This window comes from Microplitis mediator, chromosome 7 (assembly GCF_029852145.1).
Source record: "Microplitis mediator isolate UGA2020A chromosome 7, iyMicMedi2.1, whole genome shotgun sequence".
NCBI lineage: Eukaryota > Metazoa > Arthropoda > Insecta > Hymenoptera > Braconidae > Microplitis > Microplitis mediator.
In genome coordinates, this window is record NC_079975.1 from 2929576 (window position 1) to 2949673 (window position 20098).

General features: G+C 28.1%; 4 protein-coding genes across 8 annotated transcripts in view; 3 read left to right on the forward strand and 1 right to left on the reverse strand.

The window, feature by feature from the left end:
• The window catches only part of LOC130672097 (uncharacterized), a 99827-nt gene that overhangs the window by 64137 nt on the left and 15592 nt on the right, over positions 1–20098 (reverse strand). For 3 of the 4 annotated variants that reach the window (XR_008990623.1, XR_008990622.1, XR_008990624.1), the window contains exons 7-9: positions 14934–15187; positions 14555–14867; positions 10787–10855 (exon numbers count right to left, since the gene is read on the reverse strand). Coding sequence is in view for 1 of the 4 variants with exons in the window: in XM_057476389.1 (XP_057332372.1) it covers positions 14556–14867; positions 14934–15187 (566 nt within the window). In the remaining 3 variants the exon portion in view is untranslated. Of the gene's footprint in view, positions 1–10786; positions 10856–13833; positions 14868–14933; positions 15188–20098 lie in introns of those variants that run through there. The other variant, XM_057476389.1, reaches the window with a different exon arrangement.
• On the forward strand, positions 631–6665 carry LOC130672101 (protein TIS11). Of its 2 annotated transcripts, XM_057476394.1 has the most exons (3): positions 631–1287; positions 1357–1585; positions 4100–6665. In XM_057476394.1, the coding sequence occupies exons 2-3, from the start codon at positions 1529–1531 to the stop codon at positions 5147–5149; spliced, it is 1107 nt and encodes a 368-aa protein (XP_057332377.1). In that variant the 5' UTR covers positions 631–1287; positions 1357–1528; the 3' UTR covers positions 5150–6665. The 2 variants fall into 2 exon arrangements, with proteins under 2 accessions (XP_057332377.1, XP_057332378.1); XM_057476395.1 differs by lacking the exons at positions 631–1287; positions 1357–1585 and adding an exon at positions 3475–3493.
• On the forward strand, positions 12590–14867 carry LOC130672099 (deoxyribodipyrimidine photo-lyase-like). The gene is made up of 4 exons (XM_057476392.1): positions 12590–12770; positions 12825–12951; positions 13014–13342; positions 13404–14867. The coding sequence occupies exons 1-4, from the start codon at positions 12699–12701 to the stop codon at positions 14382–14384; spliced, it is 1509 nt and encodes a 502-aa protein (XP_057332375.1). The 5' UTR covers positions 12590–12698; the 3' UTR covers positions 14385–14867.
• Positions 16058–18185, forward strand: LOC130672107 (transmembrane protein 182). Its single transcript, XM_057476400.1, has 2 exons — positions 16058–16343; positions 17115–18185. The coding sequence occupies exons 1-2, from the start codon at positions 16208–16210 to the stop codon at positions 17618–17620; spliced, it is 642 nt and encodes a 213-aa protein (XP_057332383.1). The 5' UTR covers positions 16058–16207; the 3' UTR covers positions 17621–18185.

Consider the following 20098-nt stretch of genomic DNA (forward strand, 5'->3'; position numbering starts at 1 on the left):
TTAGTAGTATAATTTGAGCTGTTGATAAATTGCGCGCGCATTAATAAAAGTTATCATATAGTCTTCATTCATGCCAAAGTTTATGCCTACGGAAGTCTATACTCACGTTTAATTTCTCAGGAAAAACAATCACACAAATTCACTCTTACATATACATATACATACATACATATATATATATATTCTACAATTACAATCATTGATTCAATAACAACGATTTTAAAAATATAATTATATATGAGTTAAATCATTAAATCGAGTGTATTACTCATAAATTTACAGAGTGATTAATATGCATAAGTAGATAACATAAAAAAAAAAAAAAAATGTTTATGTAAAAGCTTTTCACTGAAAGATTAAAGAACATGCGAAGTAGAAAGACCGAGACCCTTGTTATTGGGCGTTGTTGCCAAGTCTTATTTCTTCTTTGAGAGTTAAGTCTACAGGACAAGTTTTAAAGTTAAAGACATTGGGGGAGTGTATTATATAGTATATATATATAGTATTTAGTATATAGTATAGTAAGATTTCTCGAGTTTAGTCGAGTCGTAACGAGTCTCTAGACAAGACTTGTGTTGCAGAAAGAGTCGACTGGCTGTGATTATTACGCAGAGTAAGAGACGGAGTACAAGTGTGTGGATTTGTATCCACCATAAAGTATACGTGTATATATTATATATCCAGTATAAAAAGACATACACGAATTCAAAGTTAATATACAAAAAGTGGGGGTAATTCCAGATCGCCCGCCAAGCCTCGATTTCGTCTCCTATTGGTCGATACTTAGCGCCGCCTTACGTTTGTCCTCCAAGTTTTTCGCTCACGAAGCGTCGGCGGCACGCACGGGTGCGCGCGTTCAATCAGTCAGCTTACGAAGGCTCTATAAGTTGGATTGCTATTTGTTATTTTTTGTTTTACCATAAACCCAACGCAGGATAGACGAGTAATAAACAACTTTATTGTTAAAGTTAAACAATTTATAATAAAGTCGCAGCAATTCTTCTTGTGGGTAACGAGACACTGAACTGACAGATTTTTAAAAAGTGCCAAGTTAAATTTGAATTTAAATTTAAATTTTTAAATTTACCTTTTTTTTTATAAAATATTTTTTTTTACATTTATATTCGTACTAATAAATAAGTGTCACTAGTGCCAACACAAATGGTAATCAGTGACGCGACAATAAATAACAAAAGTGTTTATTTTTATTGTGGTAATTTAGTTGTAGTTAAATGAAATAATAATCAACCAGTGATCAGTAAAAAAATATTTAAAAAAAATAAACGGGTATTTATTTTTTTTATTTAATTATTCAAATATTTTAAATAAATGAAATTACAAAGTAAACTTTTCTAGTGAAGTTTTAAACTGTGAGCTGAGAGAAGAAAAGAAGAATAAAATAATAAATAAATCGTAATTGAAATAATTCGTGAGTCAACTTGTGAGCGCAGGCGGTTTCACAAAGGAAAGTTGACTAGTGTAATTGTGCGTAATTATTTTATAAATTATAACTAAACGTGTCTCAAAAATGTCTACTGCTGTTATGAGCACTCCGATATACGAGTGCAGCGAGCATCTTTTCAAGGTAATTTATAATTTATTTAATTAATTTATTATTGTCATGTTAATAATCGATACTTTTATCAATGAATTATAATTACAGCAGACACAAGTTATTTTTTTTTTAACGAAATACGATAGCAAGAACGTATTTTTGACTCTCACCGCGCGTCGCTCACTCGCTCGGGAAACTTAACGACTCTCCTTTCTTATGAGTTTCTCCTGACCGTCGGCTCCAAAGTGAAATTTTAATCTTTTATTCGTACAATACAAACAAACGTCAACTTGTCTTAATAATAATATTGTTAATAATAACAATTATTTTAAATTTTATTCACCAGCTCCGATAACTCAGTTCCAAAAATAACTCGGATATCTGCATCGTCATCTTTTTTCATTAACGTCATTGACATTGATAGACAACAGACAAAAGAACCTCGAAAAATTCTCACGAGACAAAGAAACCGATAGTATATAAATATATATATGTGTATGTATATATTAATATCACATATTCCATTTACCTAGATGTATATGCATGACCTACGTTAAGAAATCTATTTTTATAGCTTAGTAATTTTGTGGTATTCGTAAAATAATTTCCCTTTCTCTTTGCAGATAAACAGACATTTTATTATTGATGATTTTATATAGATTTATATAAAATATGATATAGACAAATCATATTTATAACCGAGATCAAGATGCCCAGAAAATAAATTTTGCTAATTAATTTAATCAGAGATCTCGTACGATTTCCGGTATTAACTTTGTATTGTATACTTTACAAAGTCACTTCCGTCGAGGTTATTTATTTATTTAATTTTCATATTAGTGTTATTTCACCTGATGCTAATGGCGGATCATTAAAATAAAAATTAACAAATGTTGGAGTACCAATACATGATGTAATGCTATACTGTGGGACAGGGATCAGACAGAGACCTGTTGCATGTCTCGATTTCAGGGCCAGGATAGAAACCACTCGCCCCTCATTCTATTGTCTAGTGAATTCCCTAGAGATCCACGTGTACTGCCACGTTCTGTGTCTGTGTACTTAAAATTCTGAGCGAATTCACTAGTGAATGTGTAGTTTGTCGTCATTGTTTGTGCCCTCTTACTATAGCGTAGTTCACTTGTACCTTAAAATTTACCATATTTTTAAAAAAGAAACCGAACCTGACAGGCCTTTCTATTTTACTCTACGGTATTGACTACTGCTTTTGGTTTCTATTCACATCAACATTTCAACCAAAACCGTCATTATTATTATTAAGAAAAAAAAATAAAAAGTAAAAAGATGAGATCTATTATACTCTGGATAATTGATACAAATGATGTCTAGACTTTCTCAGGATTTTAGTTTTGTTGATGGAAAAAATATTTTATGCAATGGGTTATTAGCTATTTTTAAATATCAATAAGTATAAGCAGTAACTTTACTGATATATATGTATATATATAAATGTGACGGATGAAATAGCGATAGAAACTCGAGCGAAAGGGTTGCGGACACGCTCTTTTGCTCCGGAAAGGGAAACCTTTTACGGTCTGTTGACTTCCGTCCGCTCAGACTAAGACCAAGTCTTTCGTACTGTATATAGTATTATATATATATATATATATATATATATATATATATATATATATATATATATGTATATACATACATAGATATATATATTAACTCGAAGAAAGAGAGCGAGAAACGGAGAATAAACAATAAAACCGGCGGTCAAAAGTCGATTAATTTTAACGAACGTACACATAAATGTATAATTATTTTTTGTCTCGTTAATTAAACGCGGGCCTCAATAAAAATCTGTTACAACTCATTAATATGCATTAGAATAATTTGAATTACGTATACATATATATTATGCCGTAAAAAATAATAATGGCAATGAGAGAAGCTAAATAGTGATTACAGAAGGTCAGTAAAGTGAATGGTGATGAGAATGTGTGATTAATATACAGAAAAATAACATAAAAAAGTATACGGTTATTGAATTACGCAACGTAATCTCCTGTGTTGTCTAAAGCATTATTGCCATTCGATTTTGTCCGCCATGTTTTTACCATTTTTTATGTTTATGTATACAGATATATGGGCACTTATGTGTTGTTGCCGGTTGAAAGTTGTTTAACAGTTACAAATTACTTATGACCTTCAGTTATAACGATGAAGGAGAAAGTTAATGCTTACAGACACACACAACTGCACTTACAACTAAACTTAAACTATACTTTTACATAAATTCATTTAAAATTTTACTTTTTCTAAATATACTATCATTAAATTTATTTTTAAATTATTTAAATTTTATAAAATTCCTTTAAGTACATACTCGACACGTACACACATGAAAGTACACACGTAATTTTATATTTGAAAGGTATATAAAGCGTTTCGGTTAGTAAACAACAGGATGTTTACATCGATGAATTTTACCCGTGGAAATTTCCACAATAAATAATTACATTAATAACAATTTTTTTGTTTTTATTTAAAAAAACGTCTGTTTTTTACTGATTACAGAGCGCTGGCGGACAGATGAAGTCCAAGGAATCAATGAACGTCCAGGCATCACCAGGTCACATACCTCTGAGACGGAGCTACACATCTCTAGTGACTCTGTTTGAGCAACACCGCAAATTAGATCGCAGTGTAAGTGAGCCAACGTCTCGTTACAAGACCGAACTTTGCCGTCCGTTTGAAGAGTCTGGAACTTGCAAATACGGAGATAAATGTCAGTTTGCCCATGGGTACAACGAGCTACGCAATTTGACGCGTCATCCGAAGTACAAAACAGAATTATGCCGCACATTTCATACAATTGGATTCTGTCCTTACGGGCCACGTTGTCATTTTATTCACAACTTCGAAGAAGCGAGAATTCATAATGAAAAAGTTAATCAGCAATTAGGTGGCGTACAGCCAAACATCATGGGACTGACACCATTTTTAAATGTCAGCGCAGCTGCCGCCAATTTAAATATTTCATTGCTGGAACAAATAGCTACGGGTCCTCATCAAGCCATAAGCGCAATTAATAACATTAATTCTCCGTTAATGAGAACCAATTCATTGAATATCGGCAACCAGCATACGGCATTCACCAACTCAACGCTATTGAGAGCTAATTCATTGAGTCTGATGACTCATAATCATCAGCAACAGCAGCAGCAGCAGCACAGTCACCAAACAAACTCAGTTGCTATTGGTACCCGACCAAAACCTTTAACCCTCAGTCCAACTTTTTCACTTGGTAGCACTGCTGAATCCGTATCACCTTCTTCAAGTCTCAGTCAGTCACCGACAAATTCAATGGCCAGTTTTTTCAGTGATGACTGCGGTGTTAACGGGAATTTACCAACAACTGCATTTAGTTTTGGTCAAGATTTTGGACTTCTTGCTGCAACAAGACAAAGTCCAAGTCCACCGGGTGTTTTAATTAATCAGCATTCAGTTACTGATGATCTCATACCGAGAACTCCGTCTCCATTGTCACCGAACAACGAATCCAGATTACCCGTTTTCAATAGAATTAGCAGTACCATTGGAGACTTTGAAAATTTGAAAATTTAAGCAGGCAATTTTCATTTTCATTATTATCCTTTTTTTTTACATTTCTTACAACCGTTACTGTTTTTTTTTACTCAATCCATGCAGTTATGTTCGGTTACTTATGATAATTATTTATAACAACGATCCCATAACAATATCACGTATAAAGACAGCCCCTTTTTTATGTGTGCGTTTAAAATAAATTAGTATAATAGATTTAGGATTCAGTGATTTTAAATACCGTGATCTATAAGCGACGACAATCATGACCGTGTGAAACGTTGCAATATTCCATAACATAACATAACATTACGATTTTTTTTTTACCCTAGATTATTGCCGCGCTAAGCACACAAGTGCGCAACTTGCTATGGTATTTCTACACAAGTTATCTCTCCTCTGCTTAGCGCGGCAGTATATAAAAAAATTATCTTTAGTTATTTTTTTTTTTTTAATTAATTTATTTTTTTTTATTTTTTGTCACTATTATCGAAAAAAAAAAAAAAATGATAATTGCTTCTTTATGTTACGCATGAAAAAATAAGTTATCGTGTAATATGGACACGTGTTTAATTTCGTTTAATTTTTGGAGGAGCCGTCGATAAGACAAAAAAATATTATAGTTGTACTAATAATAATTATCTATATAAAGTATTTCAAAATAGAGTAAACGGTAAATTGTCTTCCAAACTTTTATTTAGTGAGATAATCTGCTGATGTAAAAAATAAAATAACTAATTTCAAAAGCCGCAAATTTATGAAATAAGAAATTTTATTTTGAAACAAATTAAAGTCAGCGATTATTTATTAAAATAACTAATTAGGGTTTTTTTTTTTTTGTTACTTTTTAATAAATTAAATCATTTTGTTGGTCATCTTCCTACGAGAATAAAAAAAAAGTATAATCTAAGTGGAATTGTGATATGTAATTATTTGCAATAGAAATATTTACTATTTTATCGACATTCTATTAACTATGGACACGTGTTGAGAAAAAAAACTTTGACAGAATAATCGAGTTGGTTAATTTAAGATTTTTTTTTCTTTTAATTTAACTTATTATTTTAAATTTAAGGAGAGCTAAATATAAATAGTAATTATAGTTATTTTTTCTCACATTGCCTTAAAAAACGTCTTATCAAAAGCGTTTTAAAAAACTAATTGTCAAATTAAAAATTTAAGAAAAGAAAAAAAAAACAAATTAATAAATTTAATTTACTATGAAACAAAATAAAAAATTTTGTATATATGTTTTCTTATGAAAAAAATAATAATGGAAATAATTTTTGTTTAATTTATAATTTGAAAATATTATCAAAAGTTTAATTTAATATTTTTTTATTACCCATTATTATATTTTTTAAATTGTCTTTATGAATTTATATACCATCATAAATATTTAAAGAGTCGCTTCTAACTGGGGCTTCAACATCGTGTTTAATTTTTTAAATTAATGTGTATTACTTTAAGTTATAACTTACATTACTCAATAATAACAACTACAATTACTTTTTTTTTTTTTTTTTTAATTTATCAACAGACCGAGTAAATACTTTTGCTCAGTTAAAAAAAAAAAAATAAAATAAAAACAAAAAAAAATTTAATTTAATGAAAATATTAATAATAATTTTTCACTCGCTGTTTAATTTAATTTCGTGATTAAATCGTTTCTAGTATCTTGCTTATCAATAATTAATTAATTAATTAATTAAATTTTTTTTTTATTTATTTATTTTTTTTTTCGTATAAAATAGTAAGTTATCTATTAAATATGAATAACTCGCATTAAATATAATAATATTTCTGTTAAAGCTATTACAATTACACACTATATATATTTATATATATTTATATATTTTAATGTTTTCAGCGCTGTAAATTATTATTAATTATTAATTATTAAAAATAAGTGTGCATCTATTTATCAATTATTTAATTTTGTACGATTTATGTTCTATATATTATATATATTATATATAAATATATAAATACTCTATATATTATATTATGTATTTGCCATATGATGGATTTGTCGGTTGTGTGAAAAACCCGATTCTTAAAAGCCACGTCCATCATACGACAGTTAATATGCATATTTATCGAAATATGTATATCATATATTTGCTTTTTCTCAGTTCATATTTAAAATAATTTCCATATCTTTTAATTATTTTGAAAAAATAACTGTGATGCACACAGAAAAAAAATAATATGTGCCTTTCTATAACTTTAATATTAACGATCAATCAATTTTACATATATATATAAATATATAAATATAAATATAAATTTAAATTATTTGATTTATTATTTTCATAACTTAATTTTCCAAATGTATAAATTTTTGAGAAATAGCAAATTTATATTTTTGTCCAAGATCTCTTACAATAAAGGGCAATATATATATTTATATATATTTATACTAAAGTATGTCAGAGGGTTATATTTAAATGATAAAAAATATTAAAAATTTAATTAAAACTGAGTCAGTCCAATAAAAAAAATTTATAACTCTAGAGTAAACTAATTTTTTTTTTCAATGATTTTTTTTTACGATCCATATATTGCCCTTTTCTACAATATATATATAGACTTATCACAGTAATGATAACGATGATAAGAATAAAAAAAATAATCGTAGATTTATGTTTAACTTTTAATTTAATATATTTATTTTTTTTCAATAGTATTTATATATTTATACAATATTTTATACTGCGTTTGATTTAATAAAATATAAAATATAAAAAAAAATAAAAAAAAACAAAAATTTACACGAGAATAAATGTATAACGTGTTTGTACGATAAAAAATAAACAAGTAAAAGTCATAATCTCCCGGCTTTTAAAGTTGATATGATTGTTGAAATAAAAAAAATTTACTGAGACAAAAAGTTTTAAATTACTTGTATGCTCTTGTTTATTTTCCGAATGTGCTATAAATTAAGTTGATTGTTATTATATATTATTATATTATTATTATTATTATTATTATTAATTAATTAATTAATTATTTGCATTATTTATTTAGAAATTTTCATTTCTTATTTATCTTTTAAATTTATTGCTCCAATTATAATTTATTTACGTTGTAACAGATTTTTATTTATATTCTTTTTTGCATTTTCTTGAGATTCTTATCAAATAAATTGTATACTTTTAATAATTTGTCTTTTTTTTTATTTTTTTACTCTATCAATTTTTATTATTTTTTTTCAGAGGCTGATTAATCACCGAAAAATTTAATTGCCCGATTTATTAAACTGTAAAAAAATTGCGCAGTGGACCCGGAGTTAATGCGGACCGACTGTTTATTTATTTGATTCCCTCGGAGTAAAGTTCACTCCAAAGGGGAATTTATTTTCATACTCAAATTCACTCATTTTAATATTAAGAGTTCGAATCGGAGTGAATGTGAGTTTAAAAAAATTACAGATCACTCCGAAATCTCTCCAGTGAAATCACAAACTTTATTTACTCCGTTTGCGGAGCGACTTTTTCTAAAACGGATTTAAATAAAATTTATAATTACTCCGAATTCCCGAATTTTTAGTGTAAAGTCTGAGATAATTAAAATAAATTTATTCCGTAATCTTATGAATTTATTTAAATTTTATTGCAAAAGTATGTAGTATATATTTATCAGCAGTTTTAAATTTTAGAGGGTAAGAGTTCATACACCTATTGCGCGTCTCATTCATAGCTCGTAATCTAAAATTAGTTGAAAGCCTTGTATTCGACTACGTCGTAAATATATGACTTTATCCATTTTAAATCTTGAAATTCCCAAAAAATAAAAGTTTTAAAAAAATCATCTAATTATTCCCGAAATAATTTATTCCTTAAATTATGCAACATTAAAATAAAATGCTAATGCCGATGATCAGAAGATGTAAGAAAAAATTAATGGCCACGATCGGTAATTTAAAAAAATTAATATATATTTCGCTTAAAAAAGCAATACATTTATAGTAAAAAAAAATGAACCGAGGGTGAGAATATGCTCCTGAGAAACAAGCTCCGGTACAAGTTTATCCTTTTTATTTAAAAACGTTTTTTTATTCTCATTTGTCTCTTTTGACTCTGCGCGACTTTGAAAAATAGATAAAAATGTGCAAATAAACGGTGCTTGGGGCACTCAGGGACAACCGGTTGCCATCTTGGTTTCTTATATAAGTCCCTCCCGTGGTCTGAAAAATGCCTCATCCACAATCTCTTCTCAATTCCCCTCTCTAGCTCTTCCAACGCCTTTTTCTTATTACAGCTCACTAATATAAAACCTATCTCCTTTCTCTCGCTCAACATCCTGACACTTTTTTATTTATTTTTTATCTCTTACTTATAAGTCTACTGAATATCAACGCCGATATTCAATTTATATTTAAATTTTCATTTATTACACCAAAGATTCTTCTTTGAGCCAAACCGTAACATCACGTAATACTGCAGTATTCTCTATTAGTATTATCATTATCATTATTATCAATTATTGTATCACGGAAAGAAATAAAAAAGAAAGTTTTAGTGTGAAACTAAATGTATATTGCGCTAAGATCAGCCTTTTTTGAAAGGGAAAGTCAAACATGCCACCAGAGAGCATAGAAGACAAAACTGCCTTACTCATGTATTGAGCAATGATAATTACATATATATATATATTTATATTTATATATACATATATATAGAAATGACGAAACAGCCGATTGAATAAAACGATAAAATAAAATAACAGATTAGAGAAACCTGACAACTAAAAAACGAATTTTATTAATTACTTTTTAAACTTAATGACAAAGTTATCAATTTATAATGAGTTTTAATTAACTCCTGATAACTAATAGCGATAATTATAAAAATAATTATTATTTTTATTATTACTGCTGTCTAATCATGACCTTGAGAAAATTTTTCGGGCATGTCCTCGAGTTATTTTTGTAATTTCGAGTATCACGTGGCGACTTTTCGGCTTCTTCCCGCGGTTTCCTGTACGTTTATTCTTATTTTATCATTTACTTTGTTTATAACTATCGCCCGCATGCTACGTTTTCGATTGGCCAATACGCCATTCAACTAAATGAATTTTTTTATATACACGCGCTGCATCCCAGCTGCGTACTCTAGGGTAAACGATCGGCGTAGGCGTAATATAATAATAACTCCAAGTGAGTTAACGTTTTATTAACAACAAAATAACTGACGTAATAATAATAACAATAATAATAGTAAAATAGTTATAGAAGAAATAAATAACCCGATAAAAATATCGGGTATATTACTAATGAACAAAACATCTTCTTTATTAATTGTGACATTTCTTCCTCGTGTCTGAACTTTGGGGCGAACAATAACAACTATTTTAGTATATAATGATAATAGTGATAAGAATGAGATATTAAGTTACAACAACATGTGTGGTGAGTTAACACACACTCGGTCTTTTTTGTAACAAAAAATCTTATACTTTTTTTCAGCAAGAAATGGAAAGTCACGACAACTGCCATTTCTCTCCCGTTACAATTGAAAGTGGGCACTTACTACCGCGAAGCTGAATATAACTTTCGATGGATCATCGAACTGAACTAGCGAAAGTCTTATATATACAAATTATAAATATTCTTTTATATTATATTAATATATATGTAGATTTTTTGTCACTTACGATTATTGCTGCGCTAGATGTCATTTTATTACTATGCATTTACCCCAACTTGAGAAGATAAGTCTGAGACTGTAAAAGTAAACGTGATAAATAAAATGAGATAGAATGTCAACACAATGCGGAGGAAAAGTTTTTTTTTAAAAAAAACTTTCTATCTCTTTCGTTTGTGTTGGCTCACCACAAACTTTCTCGTGTGTTATATATGGAGATTTTTTTTTACTTTCGTGGTGATTATTAGAGCACTTTTATTATTTATTTTATTTAAATGAAATATTTTGGAGCAGGGTTTATTCGAAATTATAGTTTAGTATTTTGGCTGAGTTTTAGTATGATATTGAAAGAAACAGACGTCTGATTAAACTACTGAATTCGATCGAATTAAACAGAATTGAATTTTTAATTCTATTTAATTCAGATAAATTCTGTTAATTCGGTACCTAACTTAAAAATGAATTCTGTTTAATTCGGCAGGAAAACCAGAATTTTTCCGAATTAAAACAAGTTTTAATAATTCTATTCGATTTAATTCTGATTAATTCGAAAGTAATTCTCCAATTTCTGGTTCTGAATCCGAATTAAACTGAATTAAAACGAATTTTAAATTTTTAAATCGGTTTTATTCTGTTTAATTCAAATTCAAATTTTCAATTCAGTTGAATTCTGTTTTGCAGAATTCGACAGAATATTACAGAATTAAAATTTTTAATTCGGTCGAATTCAGTTGTTTAATCAGGGACATTAAAAACATTTAAATAAATGAGTGTGAATGTAGCGGACATAAGACAATTTATAAATTTGAAATAAATAAATTGATTAATTCAAATAATGAAATTTTAAAAAATCCGCGTACGGATTTTGCATTTGTCTAAATATCCATTTTTTTATTTTTACTCTACTTACAACTTAGTCATTTATTCTAAAATTTAAAAAGTTGACAATTGTCTGCTACATTCACACTCATTTTAAATAAACAAATTTTTTTTTAATTTCATATCACAAATTTAAAAAAATATTTTACTTACAAGTAATTTGTTTATGAAAATTAAAATATTTTATGTCTGTTACTTTCAATGTCATGTTTTATTTATGATCCTGAAGTTAGTAGACAATTAAAAATCTTTGGATTTTTTTCAACAAATCAATTACAAAAAAAAACTAAAAAAAATATGCACGAGTGTGAATGTGGCTGACAATTTTCAATTGTTGAATTTTTGAATAAATAAATAAAGTGTAAGAAGAAAAATAAAAAAATGCGTATTTAAATATTTGAAAAATCGGTCCACGAATTTTTCAATTCCATTAATTTACTTAATTTATTTATTTATTCAAAATTTATAAATTGTCTCGTCTGCTACATTGACTCCAAAAATACGCAAACGTAAAAAATTTCAAAAACTAGATGGAGTTTTTCAAAATATTTTTTTTACAATTTATAATTTTGAAAAAAAAACAAAAATTATTAGACCTCAGCTGACTTCAGGTTCATATTTTATTTGAATTTTAAGAATCAGAGTTAAATGTTGACTTACATCACGGATGAGAGAATATGTAATTTATATTCTTGTTTATATATAAATATGTAGATATTTATCGTATTTAGATTTGTGAATCTGATAATGATTAAATTTTTTTGAATGAGTTTTACTAGCATTCATTGCATTAGTGCTGCGTGTCGTCACTCTCGACAGTAATTCGAAGCGCAACGCCCTCTTGTGGCGCCAAAATTAATTCTTGCTACCAACAGCAGTAAAAAAAATTTATACCGAATGTCTTATCAACTGTCAACACCGTAATTTTAAAAACATCGTAGATCTACTTGTTGTTGTGTTTAGTATTCGCGGTTAAAAATTTTTGTTAACCTCAAATTATTGTTGTCAATTTTTGTTTACATAAAAGATAATAAATTCAAAAAATGTCCGAGCCGCAGAAAAAAAAATTCAAATCGTCAAATTTAATTGACGAACTCGAGCAGAAGAGGGAGAATGTAAGTAATTATAAATATTTTATTTATATTTAATTAATAATTAAATTTTTTTAGACTGCGAGTTCAATTTTGAATTTTCCATTCAATAAAAAGCGCGTAAAAGTTTTGTCTGCCGTTGACGAAGTCGCTAAAAATTCAAAGGGAATTCTTTACTGGATGTTTCGTGAAGGCAGAGTTCAAGGTAATTTAAAAACATAAATTTATATATTAATATATTTAATTAATTGTTAATTAAAATTACAGATAATTGGTCATTTTTATTTGCACAAAAACTCGCGCTAAAAAATAAATTACCGCTGCATGTTTGCTACTGCATTTTACCAAAATTCCTTGACGCAACTTTGAGACACTACAAGTTTCTTGTTGAATCACTCGAAGAAGTTTCAAATGATTGCAAAGATTTGAATATAAGCTTTCATCTTTTACATGGAACTCCCAATGTCGTTGTTTTGGATCTGGTTAAAAAACACAAAATGGGCGCGCTTGTTGTTGATTTTTTTCCACTGCGAGTTCCCAGCGGTTGGGTTGAAGATTTAAAAAAATCAATTCCAAAAGATGTACCTCTTTGCCAGGTAATTTTATTCTATTGGCCCTTCAATGCTGGTCATTTATAAAACCATTTGAATTTCGCAGGTTGACGGGCATAATTTAGTGCCTTGTTGGGTAGCATCAGACAAATTAGAATACGGAGCACGAACAATAAGAGGAAAAATAAACACAAAGTTACCTGAGTACTTGACTGAATTTCCGCCTCTAATAAAACACCCGCATGATAGCGCATTCAAGATACCAACGATCGATTGGGAAAATGCATTGAAAGATGTCCAAATAGATCGTACTGTTGATAAAGTTGACTGGTGCAAACCAGGATACAGAGGGGCATTGATGGAATTGGAATCATTTATAACAAAACGTTTAAAAAATTACAATGCTAAGCGTAATGATCCAACACACGATGCTCTGAGCAAACTGTCACCTTGGTTCCACTTTGGACAGATATCAGTACAACGAGTTATCCTGGAAGTAAGAGAATACAAGAAACAGTACAAGGAATCCGTTGAAAACTTTATGGAGGAATCAATTATCCGACGTGAGCTGAGTGACAATTTTTGTTTCTACAACAAAAACTATGACTCGGTTGAAGGAACCAATGCCTGGGCTCTTGAGTCATTGAACCAGCACAGGAAGGACAAGCGGGAGTACATTTACACTCGCGATGAGCTGGAGAACTCGCAGACACACGATGATTTGTGGAATGCTGCCCAGAACCAGATGGTCAGGGAGGGAAAGATGCATGGGTTCTTGAGGATGTATTGGGCCAAGAAAATTTTAGAGTGGACTCCGTCACCAGAAGACGCTTTGGCTTGGGCGATTTTTCTCAACGACAAGTACAGCATGGACGGACGTGATCCCAATGGTTACGTCGGGTGCATGTGGTCCATCTGCGGAATCCACGACCAAGGATGGAAGGAGAGATCAGTGTTTGGTAAAATTAGATACATGAATTACAAAGGTTGCGAAAGGAAGTTTGACGTTAAAGCTTTTGTTAGAAAGTATGATGGTAAAATAGTTAACAAAAAAAATGACATATCAAAAATGTTTAAGAAAAAATAATAAAGCTCACGTACACCGGTTCCTAATTTATTTGCATTATTTATAGTTTACATGACCACAATATTTTTATTTAATTATTACGTAATATTCAAGTTCAGAAATTAAAAAAAAAATTAATATTTTAAAAAAATATATTATGCGTTTATCTTATAAATTATTAAATTAAATACCTCATTTTTTCTGAACTATTTGACTGAGCGCTTCCGCAGGAACTGATTCCAAAGATTGAAGAGAAACCGCAGCTGCTTGGAGACCAAGTGTGACACAGGATTCATCATCCATTTGCTTCAGCATTCCAGTTATTATTCCAGCAGCTAAACAATCTCCACATCCACTTACGCTAAATTTCTTTCGCGTCAACTCTCGCTTGTCAAGTTTCATCAAAGATGGATAAAATTTACTTTTTACTTGACATTGATTCGAAATACTCCTTTGGAGATCAAGTAAATCGTGCAATTCATTCTGCTCTGAATTTCTCGCAACCTAGTAATTTTTTGAATGAATTATATTTAATTTTACTGAAGTTACATTTAAATTTATCGTACTTACAAATAATCCTTTGGAGCCCATTGTTGTAAATACGACAGGAATATATTCTGCTAATTTTTCAGTCAGTTCTTTTATTTCATTGATATCGATGTCGTCTTCGTTGAAAGATTTAATTGATGATTTAGTTAGAGAAAAATATTCAGACATAGTAAATAATTCTTTGATATTCGGGGACACAAATCGCAAAACACTTTTCCATTTATCATTTTCAAATATTTTGCAAGCTTTTTTGACATCTGTAGGCTCGTACCAAACTGAAAATTTGAATTTTTGATACTGAAGTTAGCAGACGGTTCCATGACAACTGATCCCCGACTAGTAATCACACGATAACTGATCTCACTGACAAATTCATAGACTAATTAATTATTAATTAATTACTATGACATGAGTAATTAAAAAGCACTGTTGTAAATATAAAAAGTTAAATTATGTAAATTAGTTGTTGATAAAAATCAATTGTTGATGGGATCAGATGTCGGTGGGATTAATTTGTAGGGATTTCTTGTCGTGGTATGAAATTGTTGGGATCAGTTGACGGCACACCGTAGAAAATTAAATCAACTGTAGGTGCAATTATTTGAAATATTTTTTTTTATAGTTTATCGTTTTTAAAAAAATGCAATAGACGTCGACTAACTTGAGATGAGTGTGAATGTGACTGACAGGTCAGTTTTTCAAATTTTTGAATAAAGAAATAAAATGTAAGTCGAATGGAAATTTAAAATGCGTATTTAGATCAATGTAAAATTAGCGCGCGCATTTTTAAAAATTTCGTTATTGTAATTTATTTGTTTAAATTTTGTAAATTGTCTGATGTCTGGTACATTTACACTCGTAACTTGAGTTTGACATTATCGGTAATAAATAAGATAAATTATTTAAAAATAGCGCCATTACAACGCAGGTCATAAAAATAATAAAAACAAATAATTAAATTTTTTAAAAAGTCTAAATATTTATATTAATTAAAAATATAAAATTAATTTAAAAACTACTCTCACATTAATTAGCAATTTTAAAATAAAGTTCGCCATTTTTAAAATTGTTAATTCAAATCTTAAGCGGCTAACTTCAGATTGTGTTTAATAGAATTTCCTATAGTATATTTTTTAAATGTACAGTACGTTTTGTCTGTAATTACAACACAGATACTATTAATAATTGTTACTGTTGACAGAAAATAATATATTATTTATTTATTTTTAAATAATTATAATAATTCGCGCCGAATAATTAATAAATTGTAAATAAAAATATAATAAATTTGAAAAATGGGAAAATCTAAAACTGGAAAAACAGCAGCAGCGTTTGCATTAGTGGGATTTATATTTATAATTATTGCTTTCACCACACCCTACTGGTTACAAACTGATGGAAAATTAAAAAATCCAAAATTCCATAGTCTAGGTAATTATTTTATGATTTTTTATATTTATTATAAATGTGATACTGAAAGCAGTAGACGTCTGACAATTTTTTATTTTTATAAACAAACTGGTCCTCATCCCTTTAAAAAATTATTTTTTATCAATTTTGCACGAAAAGTTTCAAATTTTTTCTTACAAATTCTACAATAATTAATTTCCAAATTAATATTTATAATTATTGATAAAAAATCGTATTTTTGATTATCGAAATAAGAAGAAATAAATTTGGAGTAAAAAGTTCGCCCGCAGTCTCATCCCCAGATTAAGAAAAATGATTTGAAATGATTCAAAACAATTTGATTTAAAAATTGACTCCATTTAAATAATAAGCAATAAAATAAATAATTTTTTACAAAATATATAAAAAAGAGGGCTAGTTATTGTGTATTTTCAGTTAATATTTTTAAAAAAATATGTAGTTAAAACAGAATTTGTTTTTTGAAAAATAAAAAAAATCGTCATGATCCTGAAGTTCCTAGACAATTAACAATTTTTCGGATTTTTTTTTCTCCAAATCAATTGCAAGAAAAAAAAATGCACATGTAAGAAATTCGAAAAACTTCAGGTACAATTTTTCAAAAATATTTTTTTTTAATAATTTATCGTCTTGAAAAAAATTCAAAAATTATAAGACGTTGGCTAACGTCAGTATCATAAATTGTCAGTTGTCTGCTGCGCTCACATGATAAAATATCAGTATGTTAATTATTGAAGATAATTGAAGAAATAATAATCATAATTAAAATTCCAGGACTATGGCAAGTTTGTTTCAAAAATTTCGAAGATACATATCATCTGTATGACACTAAATTTTCCGGATGCTGGTGGGTGTTTGAAGAAGAGTACTACATCATTCACAAAATCCTACTTCCTGGATTTTTCGTAACCACCCAGTTCTTTTTCACGCTCTCCTTCACATTAATGTTAGTCGGTTCATTTTTGGCAGCTCTCTACATGTGTTGCTCGCGACAGCACAACAAATATCTCCATCTACTCTGGGCAATGGGTACCAATCTCAGTTTATCAGGTTTCTGTGGCATAATAGCCGTCATTGTCTTTGGAATGTATGGAGATGGGAGAGATTGGATGCCCAACTGGGAGCACAATGACATCGGCTGGTCTTTTGCACTAGGAGTAGTAGGAAGTTTTGCTAATTTAGCTGCTGGCATTTTGTTCCTCATTGAGGGAAGACGACACAGGAAGCGAACTGAAAAAATTTTAATCGACGAACCGAGAGCACATCACACAAATATTTAATAAGATAATTATTGCTGATTTGTTTTTAATCAGCGGTATAAGATATTTATAGCAATAATAATAATAATATTAAGGAATTTAAAGTCAGTCTGACACGTCAACTTTTCATGAATAAGACTGACTTATGACTAATATTAATCCGTCCATTACGTCTTCTATTATTAAATATAGATAATTATTATCAATCTAATTGTATATATTATAAAAAATAATCAAGTTTTATCTTTTGTCTATTTTTTACATATTTATAAGATTAAATGCACACTCATTATATTTTAATTGTTAATTGAAAAATGTTATCGCAAATATTTCTTTTAATTGTGCCCGTGTAAAAAAGATTCGTTCCAAAAAAGTTTGATATGTGGAACTTTTGAACTTGAGACAGATTAGAACTTTTTTAGAACTTTTGTAATTTTGATAGTGAAAAAAATGTTTATCTGGAATTTGAATGCAATAAAAATTATATGCATATGAATTTATATGTTGGCATATCAATTAAACAACCAAATTTTAAAAAATATACAACTTTTATTTACATTGCGACTTATGTAATTATTTTTTAAAATTAATAATAATTTTTAAATAAAAAAATTAAATACTACTAATTTATTGACCCGACAATCACTTAATTTTTTTTTTTATATATTTCCTTCAAGAAAAATTACTTTTTCGACAGTTCCAGTGATCCATGAATCAAACGAATGACTCATTCTGCATTGAACAAAAATTTTTTTAAATTCTTAACACATGACGTACATTTTCTCTATAATTATCAATAAATAAACGGGTAACTGACAACTGGCAATTTTTTAATGACACTGAAGTTAGAAGACAATTAACAATTTTCGGATTTTTTTTTTCAACAAATCAATGATAAAAAAAATGAACTAAAAATATGCATGTGTAGGAAATTGAAAAACCTATAGGTGCAATTTTTTAAAATATTTTTTTTTATTGTAATTTATCGTTTTTAAAAAAATCCAAAAATTATTAGACGTCTGCTAGCTTCAGTATCATATTTTTTAAATTTTGGTTTAAATAAATGGAATGTAAGTATAATAAAATTTAAAAAATGCGTATTTAGATCAATGAAAAATTATTACGCGCATTTTTTCCATTTCATTATTTCATTTATTTAAATTTTATGAATCGTCTCGTTTGCTGCATTGACTCATTTTAAAAAATGAGTGTGAATGTAGCAGACATCAAACTTAAAATTATTAATAAATAGAGTAAATAATTAATAAAATTAAATTTTTAAAAAATGCGCGTTTGAAAAATTCAAAAATTAATAAGTGCATTTTTTGTAAATATTTTTTTTTTATTATTTACTCTATTTATTAATAATTTTAAATTTTTCTGATGGCTGCTACATTCATACTCATTTAAAAATCATTTTTCAAAAATATGTTCTTGTAATAAAAAAATTTATGAGAGTAAAGTTGGCGGGCATCAGACAATTTTCTAAATTTTAAAATAATAAAATAAAATTTTTTAAATAAAAAAATTAAAAAATGGGCTTGTAGAAAATTATAAAATCAGTACATGAATTTTTTTTATCATATCAATTTAATTGTTTAATTTTTTATATGTAATTCAAAAATTGTCTTATGTCTGCTACATTCATATTCATTTTAAAAATCATTTTTTAAAAATATGTTCTTGTAGTAAAAAAGTTTATGAGAGTAAAGTTGGCGGACATCAGACAATTTTCTAAATTTTAAAATTTTTTAAATAAAAAAATTAAAAAATAGGCTTGTAGAAAATTATAAAATCAGTGCATTTTTTTTATCATATCAATTTAATTGTTTAATTTTTTATATGTAATTCAAAAATCGTCTTATGTCTGCTACATTCATATTCATTTTAAAAATCATTTTTTAAAAATATGTTCTTGTAGTAAGAAAATTTATGAGAGTAAAGTTGGCGGACATCAGACAATTTTAGAATAATAAAATAAAATTTTTTAAACAAAAAAATTAAAAAATGGGCTTGTAGAAAATTATAAAATCAGTACAGCATTTTTTTCATCATATCAATTTAATTGTTTAATTTTTTTATCTGTAATTCAAAAATTGTCTTATGCCTGCTACACTCACACTCATAAAAATTATAAATTAAAAGTCACCCGGGTCAGATCCTAGACCATTAATATCACAGGTCAATAATTCATATAATTTAAAATAACCCGATACCAAAAAAAATACTGGTCTCAAAGTAGTGCAAAGAAATAAGAGATGACTAAGATGCTAATATAAATAATAAAAAAAAATCGTGGGAAAAATAATGATGAAATAGTAGTACATAATTTAAATGTCCATGTATTTATGTAAGTATACATTTGCTTATATTTATAAAAAATAATACATAATATAACATTGAATGGTGACAGAAATATTTCTGTGTGTGTGTTTGTGTGAATGATGACTCGCATGGAGTCACAATGTCCTGGATTATGACAGTGTAAGTATGGGAAAC

Excerpts from the sequence above, each read along its gene's own strand:
- LOC130672101 (XM_057476394.1), top strand. The coding sequence starts at position 1,529 with ATGTCTACTGCTGTTATGAGCACTCCGATATACGAGTGCAGCGAGCAT. Across the intron at positions 1,586-4,099 it reads GCAGCGAGCATCTTTTCAAG|AGCGCTGGCGGACAGATGAA; the intron begins GTAATTTATAAT and ends TACTGATTACAG.
- LOC130672099 (XM_057476392.1), top strand. The coding sequence starts at position 12,699 with ATGTCCGAGCCGCAGAAAAAAAAATTCAAATCGTCAAATTTAATTGAC. Across the intron at positions 12,771-12,824 it reads TCGAGCAGAAGAGGGAGAAT|ACTGCGAGTTCAATTTTGAA; the intron begins GTAAGTAATTAT and ends AAATTTTTTTAG. Across the intron at positions 12,952-13,013 it reads TCGTGAAGGCAGAGTTCAAG|ATAATTGGTCATTTTTATTT; the intron begins GTAATTTAAAAA and ends TTAAAATTACAG.
- LOC130672107 (XM_057476400.1), top strand. The coding sequence starts at position 16,208 with ATGGGAAAATCTAAAACTGGAAAAACAGCAGCAGCGTTTGCATTAGTG. Across the intron at positions 16,344-17,114 it reads TCCAAAATTCCATAGTCTAG|GACTATGGCAAGTTTGTTTC; the intron begins GTAATTATTTTA and ends TTAAAATTCCAG.